At 38.2% G+C, this 16946-nt stretch overlaps 2 protein-coding genes across 2 annotated transcripts in view; both read left to right on the forward strand.

Annotated features, from left to right (window-relative positions):
* On the forward strand, positions 1-15859 carry LOC137108183 (tubulin-specific chaperone cofactor E-like protein). The gene is made up of 5 exons (XM_067492542.1): positions 1-59; positions 6285-6574; positions 9670-9809; positions 12741-12922; positions 13273-15859. The coding sequence occupies exons 1-5, from the start codon at positions 1-3 to the stop codon at positions 13583-13585; spliced, it is 984 nt and encodes a 327-aa protein (XP_067348643.1). The 3' UTR covers positions 13586-15859.
* Positions 15399-16946, forward strand: part of tecta (tectorin alpha) — a 26403-nt gene continuing 24855 nt past the window's right edge. Inside the window, exons 1-2 of the mRNA XM_067492544.1 lie at positions 15399-15479; positions 15798-15894. Coding sequence (XP_067348645.1) covers positions 15399-15479; positions 15798-15894 — 178 coding nt within the window. The remainder of the gene's footprint in view (positions 15480-15797; positions 15895-16946) is intronic.

Here is a 16946-nt window from a genome sequence, read left to right on the forward strand (position 1 = left end):
ATGAAGGCCCAAGTGGTACCAGTGATAGTAGGAGCCATGGGGGCTGTGACTCCCAAACTGTGACGATGGCTTCAGCAGATTCCAGGAACAACATCTGAAATCTCTGTCCAGAAGTCTGCAGTCGTAGGAACAGCTAAGAACTGCACAGGGGAGAGCTCCCAGGACCCGAGCTTGAAGGATGGAATAAGACCGCCCTGACACTGCACAAATGCTAGTACTGGCATGAACAAATACTCCATTATAAGTACCATTTCAAATGGTTTACTCAAGTAAAAGCACTAATCAGCTGACCTTATATTCCCCTTAAAGCACTTCACAATTATGTCCCTTGATGTATTTAGCAAGAGAACAAAAAATATCAAAACTATTACTGCTTCTTTTTGGCAATGAACCATCTCATCAAACAAATTAAGTTTTGTCGTGTAAACTAAAAAGCTTTACACATAATGGCTATGATGATGATTAATGATTATCATTAACATTTTAGGATATCGTATATAACAATCAAGAAGGTTTTGTAAGTGTCTCATAAAACAAGAACATACTTTTTTTTTTTTAAACCCAAACATATGCATGACATTCTCGTTTATAATTCCTGTCTGCCCCCATCATTGGGGGATCCTTAAGGATCATTGCTCCCCTTTATGCTTCACACATGTAGTGTAGGTAGATGGTGCTAAAGTTCTGTTTTGCTCTATATTCAATGATGGTTCTGTTTTTGGGGGGTTCAAGTCGCAGTTATCTTACCATCCAAGGCCATCCTCTGCTGTTTTGATTGTCACATTTATTGTACAAGGGAATTTACGGTTTGGGGTATGTCATGTTACACTTATAGGTGCAAATAATGTCACATTACTGATAAAAAGTGACTTTAAAAAATGCAGTTCTGTGGTCAAGACTCCATAACCAGGAGTGACAGCACAGTAAATTCAGGATGCATTGTTGGAGAGATAAAGCTTGTTCTTATTTGTAGTTTACAGGAAAAAATTGATAGTTTTGTATTGACTCTGGTACAACAGGGCTCCAACAGAAGCACGTACATCATATTAGCTGCTGAACGATTTTAAACAACATTCATTCTTCAAATGGACTGAGAAAAATGTTATGGGTGATTGTGTTTACAGAACTAACAAGAATGTTCACTAAAAAAATTGAATAAATCGTATTGAAATAAAGCTGATTTTAAGTGCAAACAACTATCCAACTTTTTCAGAAAAAACTAACAAATCTAAATCAACCAAACAAGAATAACTGTTTATACAACATGAAATATTTAATCCAGGTAACATTGCATTTTTTGATATGAGGTAACATTTTAAGGCTCCTCTTTGATTTATATTTTAAAGCTGACATCAGAAGTTAAATTTTACACTACACCGGGGAACTTAGTAGATGCTTGTGGTCAGCCATAAATATTTAATTCACTTGGCAAAAAAACACCATAAAAATCATTTAAATCCCACCTCTCCCCCCAAGGACTTACTGTGGTCAGTCAGTGTTACTGCCTGTGGTTTAAAAGGCCCAGCAGCTGCAGCATCAGTCCCTGCAAATGTCTACAAACTGTATGCAAACAGTCTGCAGTTTATTAAGGTTTTCAGGGGGTTTATTGGGCTTTTCTTTTTTTCCATCCGCACGGCTAGAAATTATCATGAGCAGAAATGTCAGAATAAAAAGAGCTCAACGTGCAAATACAAAGTTTCAGGGGTGCAACCACACCTCGGCCTATTCTCTTTCCCTCAGGCGAGACATCTTAAATAGAGTGTGTCATGACTGAAGAGCTTCTTTAATGGTGCCAGACAGGAATAGAGAGTGTTAGGGTTTAGACTTCAGACATCACCTTTCTCCTGTTTACTCTTCACTGAGAGCATTCACCACAGAAAATGACTATTGAGTCATGTTTAATTTGTGCCTTTCAACTTGCTTGTATGCATATGATGTAAATGCCGGTACAATTTACTAATTACGTCACATCAACAGTCTTATACTGTATGTCATTTCTTGAAAAGTATCCTGTAATTATAGTGGATATCAATTACCACACAGTAGGCAGCTAAATGATGTGATTTAAAATTTCTAACCAACAGAGGACGGAGCAATATTGAGGTGGTGTAACCCTCCTTCATGACTTACATTTTCACTTTTTGGTTTCGTGTCAGACGCTTGCACCTCTGCAGTGGCTCATTGATGCTTTGACCACTACATCCACTCAAACAGTATAGATGATCATTTGATACCTCCAGTGAAATAGCCCACCCTGCAGGGAGTAGAATGATAGTCATCACAGAAAGAACCTCTCACTGACTCTGCAAACAGTGAGTGTTTCTTAAAGTGGCCCATTATGAGAATGAGTATGTGAATGAGTCAGTTTTATCATGTAATAAGTGCACATGCCTCACTTTATTTATTGAATATGTGCTAAAAGAAAGAAACTCATGGAGCTTTATGCTGTTTATCGTGTGGAAAATTTCTTCCATCACAATTTGGAATTAACCTTTTTATCAGTCTTACTTTAAAGCTGTGGAACAGGGCTTACTCTGTCAAAAACATTTGACACAAAACAGTTGTGTCCATTTTCTTGCACTGAGGGACCAGAAGCCAAATCTAATCTTGTATCCAATGACAATGTCAGTGTTTTAAATGACTTATATTTCTAGCTCACTGCTTAATTCTAGTGTGTGTATCAGTAGATGTGTGAGAGTGTAAAATATGGGGCTAATACATAGATATGGACATATACACCTGTCTTATATGGGCTCATTTATATACAAATAAACGTAGGTATGGCATACGTAATTACTGGGAATTGTTTTAAATTAGGTCAATAATTATTGTGAAAATCAGCCATTTCCTATCAGTTCAACATACAATGTAGTAAAGTTACAGTGAGACTATTATTCTTTTTATGTAATCTGGAGCACAAAGGAGATGCTCCTTCTTCTGATCATGTGTATTTGACTGATATGCAGAGGGAGGGGGAGCTTTCTGAACCCATGGGGCATTGTAATGACAGATAGATGGTTTTTAAAAATACGGTCCATTTATCTGACATTTTCATGTCTGATGTGTGCAAAGACCTATCTGTCCTTTGACCATTGTGTCAAACAGTACTTCAAAATTTGTCATCTGTTTAAGGTAAGATACAGTGGCGATCTTAAAATCATATAAGTGTGTGCATTAGAAAAAAATCCATGTTTTCTGCAACCAACTGTGTTCGTATGCCAATGGGATATAGAGATTTATTTGCACATTTTTCATTTCCAGATCCATATTTTGGCAAAATATCCCCTCGTGTCAAAACTAATATGAAGACCCTTTACAGAAAGGTGCACATTCAACCCAAAATGAGACCTGCTTACATAAGTTGCCTGCTTAAACAAACAGACTCTGGAGGAGAAATTGCAAATTGGACCCAGTGCCCATGTGAATGTTTACATGGGGTTCACAGCCAAAGATCTTGGGCTTCATAATCAGTCCCCCTTGCTCAAAATAAAGCCTGCATTCACTTGCTTTCGAATGCATACTGAACTATTTATCTATTATTTTCCTGTAGGGTTTATTACAACTTATTATTGAGCAAGTATTTCACACAACAGTGCACAACCCTCTTCCTGGATATAACAGTTGCCGATCTAACATAAAGTGCTTCCTTTGTGTAATTTCATGAAGCTCAAGTTAGCTGCTAAACTAAAGTTCTGTAGCACAATGCTCTCCTTTACAATATACAATTATATTTTACACACAAACCTTTGGCACGATGGCATTGTGATTGTTTTGGTGCAAAGGGAAAGAGTGAAACAATCCAGTTTATATACCTGTGGTAAAGTAACTGCATAAACTGTCGGCTTAACTGTGGGATTTCTGAAACATTTGTTTTGTGAGCATTTCTCGATTGCTCTATGAATCTGTGGACTGCTGTCCAGGTCACACTTGAACATAGGTTTATTATCCTATCCATTTACAGGACTTTCCCTGTGAACCCTGTGCACGTCTTATTTGCTCCACCATGTATTAATTTATCTTTGAGCTTGCACAAAATATTGAAAAGATGTTGTCTGGTGAATAGCAATGAATTCCTCACTACTGAGGGCTGATATTAAGTCCTAAGAAAAGTAAACCTTTTGAGGAGGTTTTAGTGTTATAGTTATCGAGATTGGTCTTAAGACCACTTTTGGAAGGTCTCGGTCTTGGCTTGATTTTTATTTGGACTTGTCTTGGTCTCAGACAGGGCAAGACCGCAACTGTGGCAAAATCACTAAATTACCTGAGCACTTACTTTTTTTAATGCAAAACATCCAGCTTCAAATGCAGCCAATTACTTCACTTATTTCTGATTGAAATCTGCCGCAAAGGGAGCAGACAGCTCAGGTAAAGTCAGTTACTACATCAGTGCTTGTTCAGGTACTGGCATTGTTCAGTTGTTCAGACTCAGAGGAGTTGATTCAGCTGTGGAGGCTGTTTTTTTGTAATGAATTGTAGTGAAGACTGTTGTGACAATTTTGTAATGCAGCCAGTCCTCACTGATATAGTTAATGTGGTGGACAAAATAATTAAAAAAACAGGTCATAACATGCAGTTGGCAGCAAAATAATCAACCCTAATACCAGATTCTACTCTAGCTGGTATAACCATTTGTTATGCTCTTGATTCCTCACCTTCCAGCTCTGCTGACTTAGGTACAGAAACAGTTTAAAGTTGGAAATGGGTTTTTTCTCTTAAGAGTGATATTTCACCGCTGAAAAACTGTAATTTCATAGATTTTGGGCACTTCTGTTGTTGAAATGTGCAATTACAATTAAAATAGGTGTTCTAGGTCAGGAGAAATCAGAGAAAAACTGTGAATTATGCCCTTTCACTCGGGAGGGTAAAAATCCTACAACACCCATGATCCATTGCGGTGTGACATTTCCAAGGCCACACCCCCGCTTGCTGTGATTGGTTAGACCTCTGCAGATCAGAAGACAGGACTAGTGCGCACAACCATGTATCTTTTCCAAGCCCCAGAACCTACAGCTTAAAAACTACACTGCACTGTGCAATACTGGCACCTTTTGTTGGGTTAAACTGGTTAAATAGAACCTTGTAAAATACCCCTGTGCTATTGATAACTTATGAAAAGACAACACTAATACAAATATCTGGAAGCTCCTGTAGCATTTGGCCTGTAGTGTTTTGCACCAATGCTTGATATTTGTATTTCTTGATATCAATCATGGTGTAGTGAAAAATCAACATATCAAAAAATCCTCCGAACGTATACTGTGCACACAACTCGTGTACATTAGCAGAGCATATTGACAGTAATATAACAGCTTATGCAAAAAAAATCTCTACGGTTTTTTAGAGCTAATAAAACCGGTGGTCTGTCCCTGTGCATCAAATGCCTCTGAACACAGGTAACGTCCGACTCCCGTCAGGAGATGGAGGTTGATGGAACTGTTTACACAACACAGGTTCGTAAAATACGACGGCTGTCATATGTTAGCACTGAGTTCCTGATATCTGCTATGGCAAAGCTAACAGCACAAGCAAAGGCTAGAAATGCTAGTAAACCTGACACTGTAACCTTAGTTACTCAAAGCAACACGTTTTAGTTTTAATGTTTACATTTTGTTATTATATACCTTTATTTTTTTCTCGCACCTTTGGTGTGGGACTTTAGTACGGCGGCAAAGCTCAGCAGAAACACTTGGCCTTAGTGGGAAGTGAGGTGTCATAGGTGCAGAAAAAGCATCTTAGACACTGACTAAGAGGCAACAGCTGGAATGTATGTCGATTACCAATTTAACTCAATCCAACTTTTACACTTAATGAGTTGTTTAAGATATAAAAATTATAAAAAAGAAAATTTCTGTTGAAATGTGGGAACCAATTAATAATTTGCGATTGGTTTTAGGATTAGCGTTGGGTATAGGTTATTTACTGGGTTGTGGACTGGAAATAATACTTTAATTTGCCACTAATGCTTTAATAAAAGGTATGATCTAGATAAATAGCTATTGTTGCAGGTCTGTTGTATTTGACTGCATTAAATGTACTGCACCTAAATGGTGTAAGCCAACCTAACAAAGTACTGTATTATATATATATGTCTAATATATAATAATATATTGGTGCATATATATATATATATATATATATATATATATAGATATATAGATAGATAGATAGATAGATAGATAGATAGATATAGTGTTTAAAAAATAAAGTCAAGACTACATAAAGACTAAAGGTAATTCTTTTTATTTCATAGCATTTTCTCTTTATAATTTTGTGTGTTTCTGCAGAAAGTCTCCAAGTCACCGTTACTTACTCGTTCCCTATAACTGCGTGCACCTGGTTATATTTCAGGCGAGTGGCCTCCGCCTCCTCACTCAGACACTATCACCACCACATCGTCCCTACACGACAATTCGTGCGAGCACATCGCAGACACAGCGAGTCCATGATGCTGAGCGCGTGTCTTCCTCCGCCGTGCGGCGTTGCAGCAGAGGAACCGGATCGTGCCGTTCAGTGCAACGCGGCCTAAAACTGCTACCGCTAGCACGGTACGTGCGTCTGCAGCCGCACCACGCAGGTAATTCTTTAAGCAACACATTTTCTGCGATGAACACGTGAAGTACTCAAACCTCCCAGAAACAACGGCAATTTTTTTCTAATGTTTATTGTCTGTTTGATCGTGCACGCCAACATGAACTGAGCCAATAATAACTATGGGTAAAGTTGTGTTTAACAAAAAATAAACTGCTGTCTACGGTGCTCTGCCGTTCAACAGGGGCCGATTTTAGTATTTCACCACAGGGGGGCGCACGACTCTGCATTGGCTTCCTTTACTTCTGCGCTCTCCTAACCATGAATGTAAGGAGGCTACCACTTCAAATTCTTTAGTCAATTAAAAGTACTAAAAACATTGTTTATAGTATACTTTATGCATAAAATCACAAGTACTCCAGTAAGAATATGTCTCTGCTCTGCTATTGTTCAGCATGTGCCTCATAAACAATTTATGTGGAGGCGTCAGGAAAGACCTTCAGTTGGTGTCGGAAACAAACTACATTTGGTAACACAGACAACTGTCTGAAAATCTGCGTGTGTGGGTGTGTGTATGATATACATAAACTTGTATTACATAAATACAAGGACTGTTATCAGATATAATAACCAAGCAAAAAAAATTTTCTGAGAACAAATAAACGCAGGCCTTTTTTTCAGAACCTCCATGTAAATGTGGATAGTTTATTTGTGAAGCTGATTGGTTGAATGCATGATATAAGTACTAGCAGCATATATTAAGCCTTAAAGGTAAAACTTGAACCTGTAAATGGATTGTTGTCATTTCAGCTGGCTGTGGGGGGAAAAAAGGTGCCTTTGAAAACAAATAGTTTTTTTTATGAAAGATTTGGAGATACTTAATGTTTTTATGCAACCCATAATGCACACAGATCAAAGAGTCATACTAACTTATAATGTTACACTACCCAAAAACATCCACATAGGAGGGAACTAATGAGTCATTGAAGCATTGGGCCGAATTCCTTTTACTGCAAAATAAATAATAATTGTAACACAATATGTAGCCAACTGTATATTGTAATAAATTATGTACTCTAGCCTAAACACTATGCCAAATCTCTTCATCAGTGTTGTCTGAAATACAGCTTAAGAGACTGTTTGGTCAAACTTTCAGATACATCCTAATGCCAGGCGTCAGGTGACTTAATACACTCATGTCTCCTACGAGGATATATTGGGTGCAGTTATCTGGAATTCCAGTTAACTGGAATAGCCTACTGTTTTTGAAATTTCTTATTTATGCTGGTAATTTCTTGTGAATGAGGAACACTGTTTTAATATGTCTTTAAAGCATCCCATCGATACTACATGTAGTAAACTCTGCTTTCTACCATTTCTAAAAAATAATAAGACTTAATAATAATAATAATAATAATAATAATAAAAAGAAGACCATAGCATGAGCATAAGACTATTTTAAGTCTATTTCAAACAGATGCTGTCTCTGTTCCATGTGTTCTTTCCAATTAGAGCAGTTTTCATAATTCTAATAATTGGCAAAAGGTATGCATGCTGCCTCATAAATACATTTTCACCATAGAGAGGTTGCGTCTCTCTTACTTTAGTTTGTTGTCAAGGTGATAATTGTCTAAAATGTTTTAAAAACAATTTAAAGTAATCTGTCCAACAGCGAAGTCACCGTTTCCACATTGTTAGTGTTTGCTGGTAAGGAATCTCCCGTAGTCGGGGCAACAATGGAGGACAGCGCTGCAGCATTCACAGTAGATAACAATATCCTAATAATAATAATGATTATTAGTCTGGCTATTATTATTCTATTATCCTATAACTACTTCATTATACTTTCACCTAGAAACACAGTTCAAACCTCTATTGCCTGATTATGCCTTTTTAATATCTTTTATACTTTTATTATTTTTAAAATAAATGGAGTCTCCGATGACAATCCATGTCACATAATTGCCTTTGAAGTTTTTAAGGCTAACTGGCTTTGAAGTTTGCTTAACAAGTATATAAGAAAGCAACATTTCAGCAAAAAAAGTTCAGCTTGGAAAATCCTTTCAGCGCCAAACAATTCATAGTGCATTCTCTATTTGGAAAGGCTTTTTCTAGTTCTCATTTTTCTTTCATACATTTTTTGGCACTTAACTACTTCTGCACACCTTCACCTAGAAACACCGTGAAAGTTGAAAACATTCAACTTTTTAAGAACATTGTGGCTTCCATTCAGCTTTTTGAGAATTTTTACACTTTTTTTTAATATTTAGCTTTTTTCAGCAGTTTATAAAGGAGACGATCTGGCAGGGAGGGAATCTGGCGGGGGGGGGGGGGGGGGGTTAAAAAGACAAGGGCACAGGTGCAACAATCAGTTGCTGGAGTTAACAATGGCAGCAGGAAATGTGACAGAGGGATTATCGAAGTAAAAACCAGGTGCAGGAAGTAGAGCTGGTGAGAGAGAATGAGCACAACTGACAGGGAGAGACAGAGAAGGGGAGTACAGGTAAGAAAATTGACGAGGAACTGGGTTTAAGAACTGGCAGAATGGGACAGAGATGGTCAAGGGTGAGGGTACTGTAGTACAAGTAAAACATTAGCTCATATTATAGCTAAAAACAAAGTACAGATCATGCAGGATGGCCCATTTTAGAATTTATGTTGGAGAATAACTGATGGCTGGTGGCTCAGTGGTAGAGCAGTGGGTGGGATACAGAAGGCTGGAGGTTTGAATCCCCACCCTACCAATGGTGGCCCCGCCCATCATCCAAGGACACCCTGGTGCCAGCCCCTGAACCCCCCCAAAAAATCAGAGGGTTGCGGCAGGAAGGGCAGCTGTTGTAAAAACTCATGCCATATCATCATTTGTATGATTTGTATTTTAAAATATGAGATGGAAAATCATAGGTTATTCTATGGTCTTGATTGATTATTTATAGAAAATATTTGTCCGACATATACATGTTACAACATAAGGGTGACCTCAAGCTTATTGATTGTGCCAGTTGAGTACAGAAATCACTCGGGAGGATTTAACTTTTTGTAAAAATCACAGAAGAAGAAGTGTAACATCCTGAATAGTCTTAAAATCTGTTTGAAGGGCTGAGCTCAGCTGGAGGCTGAGATCATTTATCCTGTTTGCAGATCGCCTCTTCTTGCCCAGCAATCTGGTTCTGAGTGGCTGTGGAATCAGTAAAGCTGGTGACAAGTCGGACATCGCAGCTTTCTGTGCTCACGTGGTAAAGCTGGACCTCTCCAATAATAAACTTGAAGACTGGGGGGAGGTGGGTCTCTTTTACGCACTTATTTCACTGTGTGAAACACTATAATTTTTACAATTTAAAAACATTTTCAGAAGCCAAAGTGAAACGATTAAAGTAATGCCCATCCAGTGTATCCTTGGTGTGTTCCTCACCATACAACAGTGGTCCTTAGGTCGCTTCTTAGTCGTTACAGTGGTGGCACAGGAGAAAAAACTCCTGTGCTACAGAAACATGAAGAATGTAGCCTTAAGAAGGTGAACAGAAACACGGTGTTTGAAAATATGCATTTTTATCATAATCTAAAATTAACTCAAGATTTGAACCTGACATAAAATTACTGACACATATTTAAAAATGGTATAAACACTACAAATTATCCATGTAGGCCTATAATATTATTTATTTATTTATTTTGGCACAGCTACTAACATATGCTTAATTTGAATAATTATGGCTTTGTTAACCCTTTCATGCATGAATTATGAGAACCTCAGTCAACATCTTTTTCACTGAGCGTTTTTATTACTCTAGGCATGAAAAAAACAGATACAAACATGTCCACTCAGCAGGACACCATGCGTTTGACTTTTGAACCAAAAAACACGTATTTAACAAACCAATAAGAGAAAATGATATACTGTGTGAAAACTATCAAATACATCTGGTAATCTGGTGTTTTTTCACATTTTACCATATTGTAATACTTTAAAACAATGTTGATCCTACCCTGTGACCAATGGATTGGAGTTTTTAGGATTTTCTACAAAAAGATATAATTTCTCTCAGAGAGCAGCATAGTGTTTTTAGTATTACTAAATAGTATTTCCATCAATTAGAAGGTGCTAAACACGCCCTCACAAAAAGTGTCGACTATAGTATGTTGAACTAAACTAAAGGGGGGAAAAGCGTCCGTGGTTGTATCTTTTTTCTCCCCTCTGATTTACATCATCTCAAATCATCACACCCGCCCTCTCCACTTCATATCTATCTTGTATGGAAATTGGCAAAGCATCCAGGGCACACAACCAAAAGACACTGCATGCAGATATACTTTGTTTCTCATGTGCATGCAGCATCATGGCATTTTTTGGCATGTTTTGCTTCAGTGAGAAGAGGCCAGTGGTTACCAGGGCCAAACCTGATCTCAGGGGGTGGCCTGGAGAATGCTCTGCACTTTACTGGAGGTGGAGTGTCACTAGCTCTTCCTCTTGTGATTGTTTTGATGTAACCTGCATTTACTAGTGCACAAGCTACAGATGCTCCCTCAACATTCAACTTCCACTCCCCTAGAAAACCAGGCAGGTTGCTCTCAAACTGTTTGTCTTTGGTTTTCCAGACATTTCTGATTTTTCTCTGTCTGGTGGTACATACTCAGCTCCATTTCTCCATGTATAAAATAAATACCTGAAAATTTGTAAATGTATATAAATCCTTAGATGTTACTTGATGCTAGTGTACTGCTATAGAAGGATTTACAAGATCCCCCTGGGATGTTCAGCGTTTCTCACTTTGTTGACCATCTTGGATTTTAATTTTTTTTAAAATGGACTTACAATGACTGGCCTATAGATGGCAGTATATGGGATGATGCAAAACCATCCACTGTGTTGGCCAATGTGCAACTACAAACCCATGCATATACAACAGAGCAGCTTTTGAATAGCTGTCCACTGTCGTTACAACTATGTATTAAATTTAACTTGGTTGCGGTTTCCCTGTTTTTACATGCATGTTTAAAAATGTTCCAATATAAACATTAATGAATAGAAATGAGAATGTTGTAATTCAGGCCTATGTTGCAAGGATTACTAGAATCATAATACTGGTGAGATCGTATATCAAAGAGGTAAATCCATTTTCAAAGTGCTTTAGAGGCGATTTTATGATATGGAGATATATATTGTTTATTGTCATATAGCTTAAAAATATTGTGAAATTCTTTAAATGTCATATCACCCAGCTCTAATTTGAACTCCATCTTTCATTTGAAAATTAACAGTAGAATTTCAAATTACATGAAGTTATCAATTGGTATGGCTGTGGTAGTAGTGTTTCATAATCAGATATTTCAGAGACTATTTCTTTCTTGGAACTGTCCTACTAAATTGGAGGAGACAAGACATATTAAGTCCATGTGACTGGAGTAGGACAGAAATAACCTGTGTGACAAGATAAACTAGGTCGATGTTTGCTACCTCTGGCTCTTTTGGCTAAAATATTCTGTGCTCATTTATCTTTGAAAGATTTTAATGACAGGACTGTCACTGATGCAATATTTGTGCTTCAAATTTTGATAATGAAGATGATGCTCTGATCCACTGAACTTCCCTTGCAATCAGCTGCAGTGAGTCTGCATGCACAATATCAGGGCCTGTGATATGGATTACAGACATGATGGCATGTGCTAATGCCACCAAGTGCTGGCTGGAGGCAGAGTTCTTTCCTGCAATTGTAAGTGGTCAGGTTAATGTGGTCACGACTGGTAAATGTACACTCATTTATTAGGAAGCAAGATTGACTGAATTTTATATATTTTTATTAACTAATGGTATTTTATATGTGCAATATAGTACTAACTCATGTATTCTGTCCTTTTTCCAAAACTACATAACATTTAGCTAAAATTAAACTAACCCTTACTGTATACAAAGCCTTTAAAATGTGTGCATGTTAAAATTGGAAGGCAAATCCACACAGGTAATCAGTTGTTCTTTCTTATTAGACGTCTTCCCAGACCTGTGTGGTTGTGTCTGTTTCTAAAAATGTTTTTCTTTATTGACATTTTGTTTGTCAGAACTTTAGTTTTTAGACTATGTAAGAATTAAAATACAAGTAAGTGATGTTGTTTCTTTTTGTTCTGCTGTTGGGACATTCATGAAAAAACATCTCCGTGTATTGTATAATCCTAATTTATCTTCTCATTTTTTTCTATTAATACTTGCCATTTATCAGATCTGCACCATTGTTTCAAACGTCCCCCATCTGGACTTCCTAAATCTGAACAAGAACCCTCTGAGTCCCATGGAGCTGGAATCCAGCATGGCTCACGTTTTCTCCAGAGTCAGACAACTTGTCCTCATAAATACACATGTCAGCTGGGACACCGTGCACAAATTAACACAACATACACCAGAGTAAGTAATACAATATGTTTTCCAGTGTTTGCAAGTTCTTTCCATTTTTCCATAATGATGACATAAAACTAAAGTGATACAGATGAATCATTAATAGCAGAACATTTAGGTTGTTGTATTACACTTTGACTGGATCTGATAAACACATTTATGGGTCTTAAAATGTTTGCAAGACGTTTTCTGCCAACTGACAAACAAATTGCATTATTACTGGCAACATTCTTATTCATTACTGGCAACAAATCTCATGAAAAGATCAAAATGAACATTGTTGTTTCAATAAACGAAAGCTCTTAACTAAGTTATCAGATGGATATATTTCTGAAATGTAACACCACCTCTTCTTACAGACTGGAAGAGCTTTTCTTGTGCCTGAATGGCTACAACACCGTGGCAGAATCTCAGACATCCTGTCAATCGCTACGCCTGCTGCAGATTACTAACAACCAGCTGCAAGAATGGGTGGAGGTGAGGAAGTTTGGGCTGATGTACCCCAGTCTGGATACGCTGGTGCTGGCCAATAACAGTGTGCACTCTGTGGGAGACACTCAGGAAACACTGCAGCACCTCTTTCCCAACCTGCGCAGTATCAGCCTCAACAACTCAGGTCTGAGAGACATAATTAATTCCACCTGTCAGTATTCATCATGGAGAGCCGGCTAGAACAAAATATTCACTGAGAAATAAAACTATAATGTTCTAATATTTAGGACTGAGGATTGAGGACATTTACTGAGCTTTACCTTTAATAGACATGTTCATATTAGATATCATCAGTCTATCTCTAGAAACAGCCTATGCACCATAGGTCTATAAGGTAGCTGTAACCAAACCACTACCTAAAAAAACCCTGCTGAATCAGGTTTTTTAGCCAATTACAGACCAAACCTCCCCTTTAGTCACTTACTTGTATGATTGCATGTCTGTGACTAATCAATCAGCTGATGAATCAAATTAAGCTTTTACAACTGTTGTTGGAGCTGTTGCAGAGTTTTTATTGATTACGTTTGTCACAAGTATTTGCATTTCAATTCCATAAATATTGCTTTTATTTTTTATTTTTTTTTATTAGTAAAAATCCAAACATGTACCCATTAGAACACCTGTGAAATTACGTAGCAACAACATGCTTTTTGTCCTCAATACATTTACAGTATGTGATATGATTTTGGAAAGACCTCCTCATGGCTGACAGCGATCAAATAATTGCCTGCGCTCTTCAGCGACTGCGTTCCACTTAACCTCAGCAGAATGTTCGGGAAGGATTTGTGAAGGAAGGTGTAGTCCCTGACTGGGGGAAACTAACCTTTGTGAGACAATGCCACTAGTCTCTCCCCACTCAATGACTCCTTTGTGCAGGAAATTCTCTGATTGGAAAACTGATACACAAGGTAGCAGGTTGTATTTTTTTACATACACACCTTTGCTGTAAACCTCAAACCTTAAGTTTAGAGATTGATTTATTTTCTGATGTCACTGGTGTGTGTACAGGACTCTATACTGTAGCTATAAAATGTCTTATCTGGCAAGATGAGGAATTCTTTCGCATGTACTGTAAAGTCCCATGTCACTGATTCTGTTAGGGGGTTATATGTCAGTGTTAGGGGTGTTGGTCATGTTCAATGTGTACACACCACTATCCCCTTTTCATTCAAATAGAACCGGGTCCTTCCTGCTCTGTGAGATCAGAGTGTGGTAGACACAGCTGACATTACCGGGCTTTGAGTGACTCTAAACGCAGCTCAGACCATAAATTAGACCAAGAGAGACAGATATGCTTTAATAATCTGTTTAAAAAAACTGATGTACAGAGAAATGAAAATAATGTGATGGCTGGACAGGAAGGAGTAGATGCAAGTAAAGAGTGGAAGAGGGGACCAGGATGAAACCAAAATCTGAGAGTCAGTAGAATAAGCAGAGGGGGACTGAGGAGGGACAGGGCATTGAGAAGTGGATATCGAGGGCTAATCTTGGAGGAAACAGAAGAAACCAATATTTTGCTTTTTAAGCAGGTCATCTTTCAATGAGAGGACTACAAAATGTGAGAACGAGAATTGATGACAGACCAAAAGCTAAGATCTCACTAGATAGGGTCTCTGTTCAATCCAAAACCTGTTTTACTGCTCTATTACTGCTCATTATCAAAGAATGCTGGGAAAGACAATTCAAATGCTGACTTGGTATCACCTGCAGCATTATTTGTCTGATTATACCATTCTTACCACATTAAATGAAGGCTTTAATCTAAATGGCCTCTCCTTGAATTGCACTTTGTGAACTGTGGCCTTAGAGGAGAATTCCCAGGGTGGACCACAAGTTTTGGCCAGAAACCTCAGGCCAGGGGACTGGCTTTGTGGAGCAGTTTGAGGGAGGGAATGGAAATTGCTTTGATTGGCCCAGCTGTTACAGTAGCTTTGAAAGCACAGGTCTTTTCTCCTGGATTTTATTTAATCATTCCTGGACCCTTATCTCAAGCATGCATTCCCCTGAGGTGGCTGAGAGCTTTCTCACAGAAAGCCAGAGGAAGAGAACTCAGTGCCTCTTAAACACACTTGAGGTACATTTTCAGTCACCTGTTTTTATGCTTATTTTTTTTTACTTGCTCATCAAAATAAACTGTAATATAGGCTTATTAAAAATGCATTTTTCAAGTAGGATTTGAGATTGTTTCTGCTTTTTTCTACTGTTGGCACCAGGTCATAATAACAAGGTGTCTGGGTTGAATCCATATAGAAACTTTGGTTGTGCACCATAGCGACTGATAAACGCATATGTGAATTTTAAACACCTTTATTCTACTTACGCACTTGCTCTGTGTCAACAATGGACGAACAGCAAAATCATTTACCCCTGATGACCCCTGGTTTCTTCCAAGTACCACATCCTTGTATCCAAGTATGGTCAACTAGCCCCCCCTGGCAGAGGCCCAGAGGACCTTAGCCCACGAAGCACCATGGTGGATTTTCGCTGGGGTGAGAGGGTGGAGGCTGTCAATTTTTCAATTTTTCAATTCAACTTTATTTATATAGCGCCAATTTACAACAAAGTCATCTCAAGGCACTTTACAGAATAAAGTCCAGACTACACAAGTATGTAGAAGCAACCCAACAAATCCCCCTTGAGCAAGCCCTAGGCAACAGTGGAGAGGAAAAACTCCCTTTAATGGGAGAAACCTCCAGCAGAACCAGGCTCAGGGTGGGCGGCCATCTGCCTTGACCGGTTGGGGTGAGTGGAAAGTGGAGAAAGAAAAGAAAAGAGCAACGAAAAGCAACAACGAAAAGCAACAACAAAACAACAAAAAAGCAACAACAAAACAACAAAAAGCAACAACAAAAAGCAACAACAAAACAACAAGAAAAGCAACAACAAAACAACAAAAAAGCAACAACAAAGCATCGTGCAGGTTGTAGGATATAGAATTAATGGTATACAGTAGTGACAAGTAAATGTATAGAGAAAAGCTAGTTCAGGTTGAGTGAGCAGTTTAACTATAAGCTTTATCAAAAAGGAAGGTTTTAAGCCTAGTCTTAAAAGTAGAGAGGGTGTCTGCTCCCCGAATTTGGATTGGAAGCTGGTTCCACAGGAGAGGAGCTTGATAGCTAAAGGCTCTGCCTCCCATTCTACTTTTGCAAACTCTGGGAACCACAAGTAGGCCTGTATTTTGGGATCGAAGTGGTCTAATCGGGCGATACAGAACTATGAGATCTTTTAAATATGATGGAGCTTGACCATTAAGAGCTTTGTATGTAAGGAGGAGGGTTTTGAACTCTATTCTAGATTTTATGGGAAGCCAATGAAGAGAAGCTAATGAAGGTGAAATATGATCTCTCTTTCCTAATCCAGTCAGCACTCTTGCTGCAGCATTTTGGATTAATTGAAGGCTTTTTAGAGAGTTATTAGGACACCCCAGAAGTAGGGAATTACAGTAGTCCAACCTAGAAGTAACAAATGCATGGACCAGTTTTTCGGCATCACTTTGAGACAGGATGCTTCTAATTTTAGCAATGTTCCGTAGGTGGAAGAA

Source organism: Channa argus, chromosome 22 (genome assembly GCF_033026475.1).
Source record: "Channa argus isolate prfri chromosome 22, Channa argus male v1.0, whole genome shotgun sequence".
Lineage (NCBI taxonomy): Eukaryota > Metazoa > Chordata > Actinopteri > Anabantiformes > Channidae > Channa > Channa argus.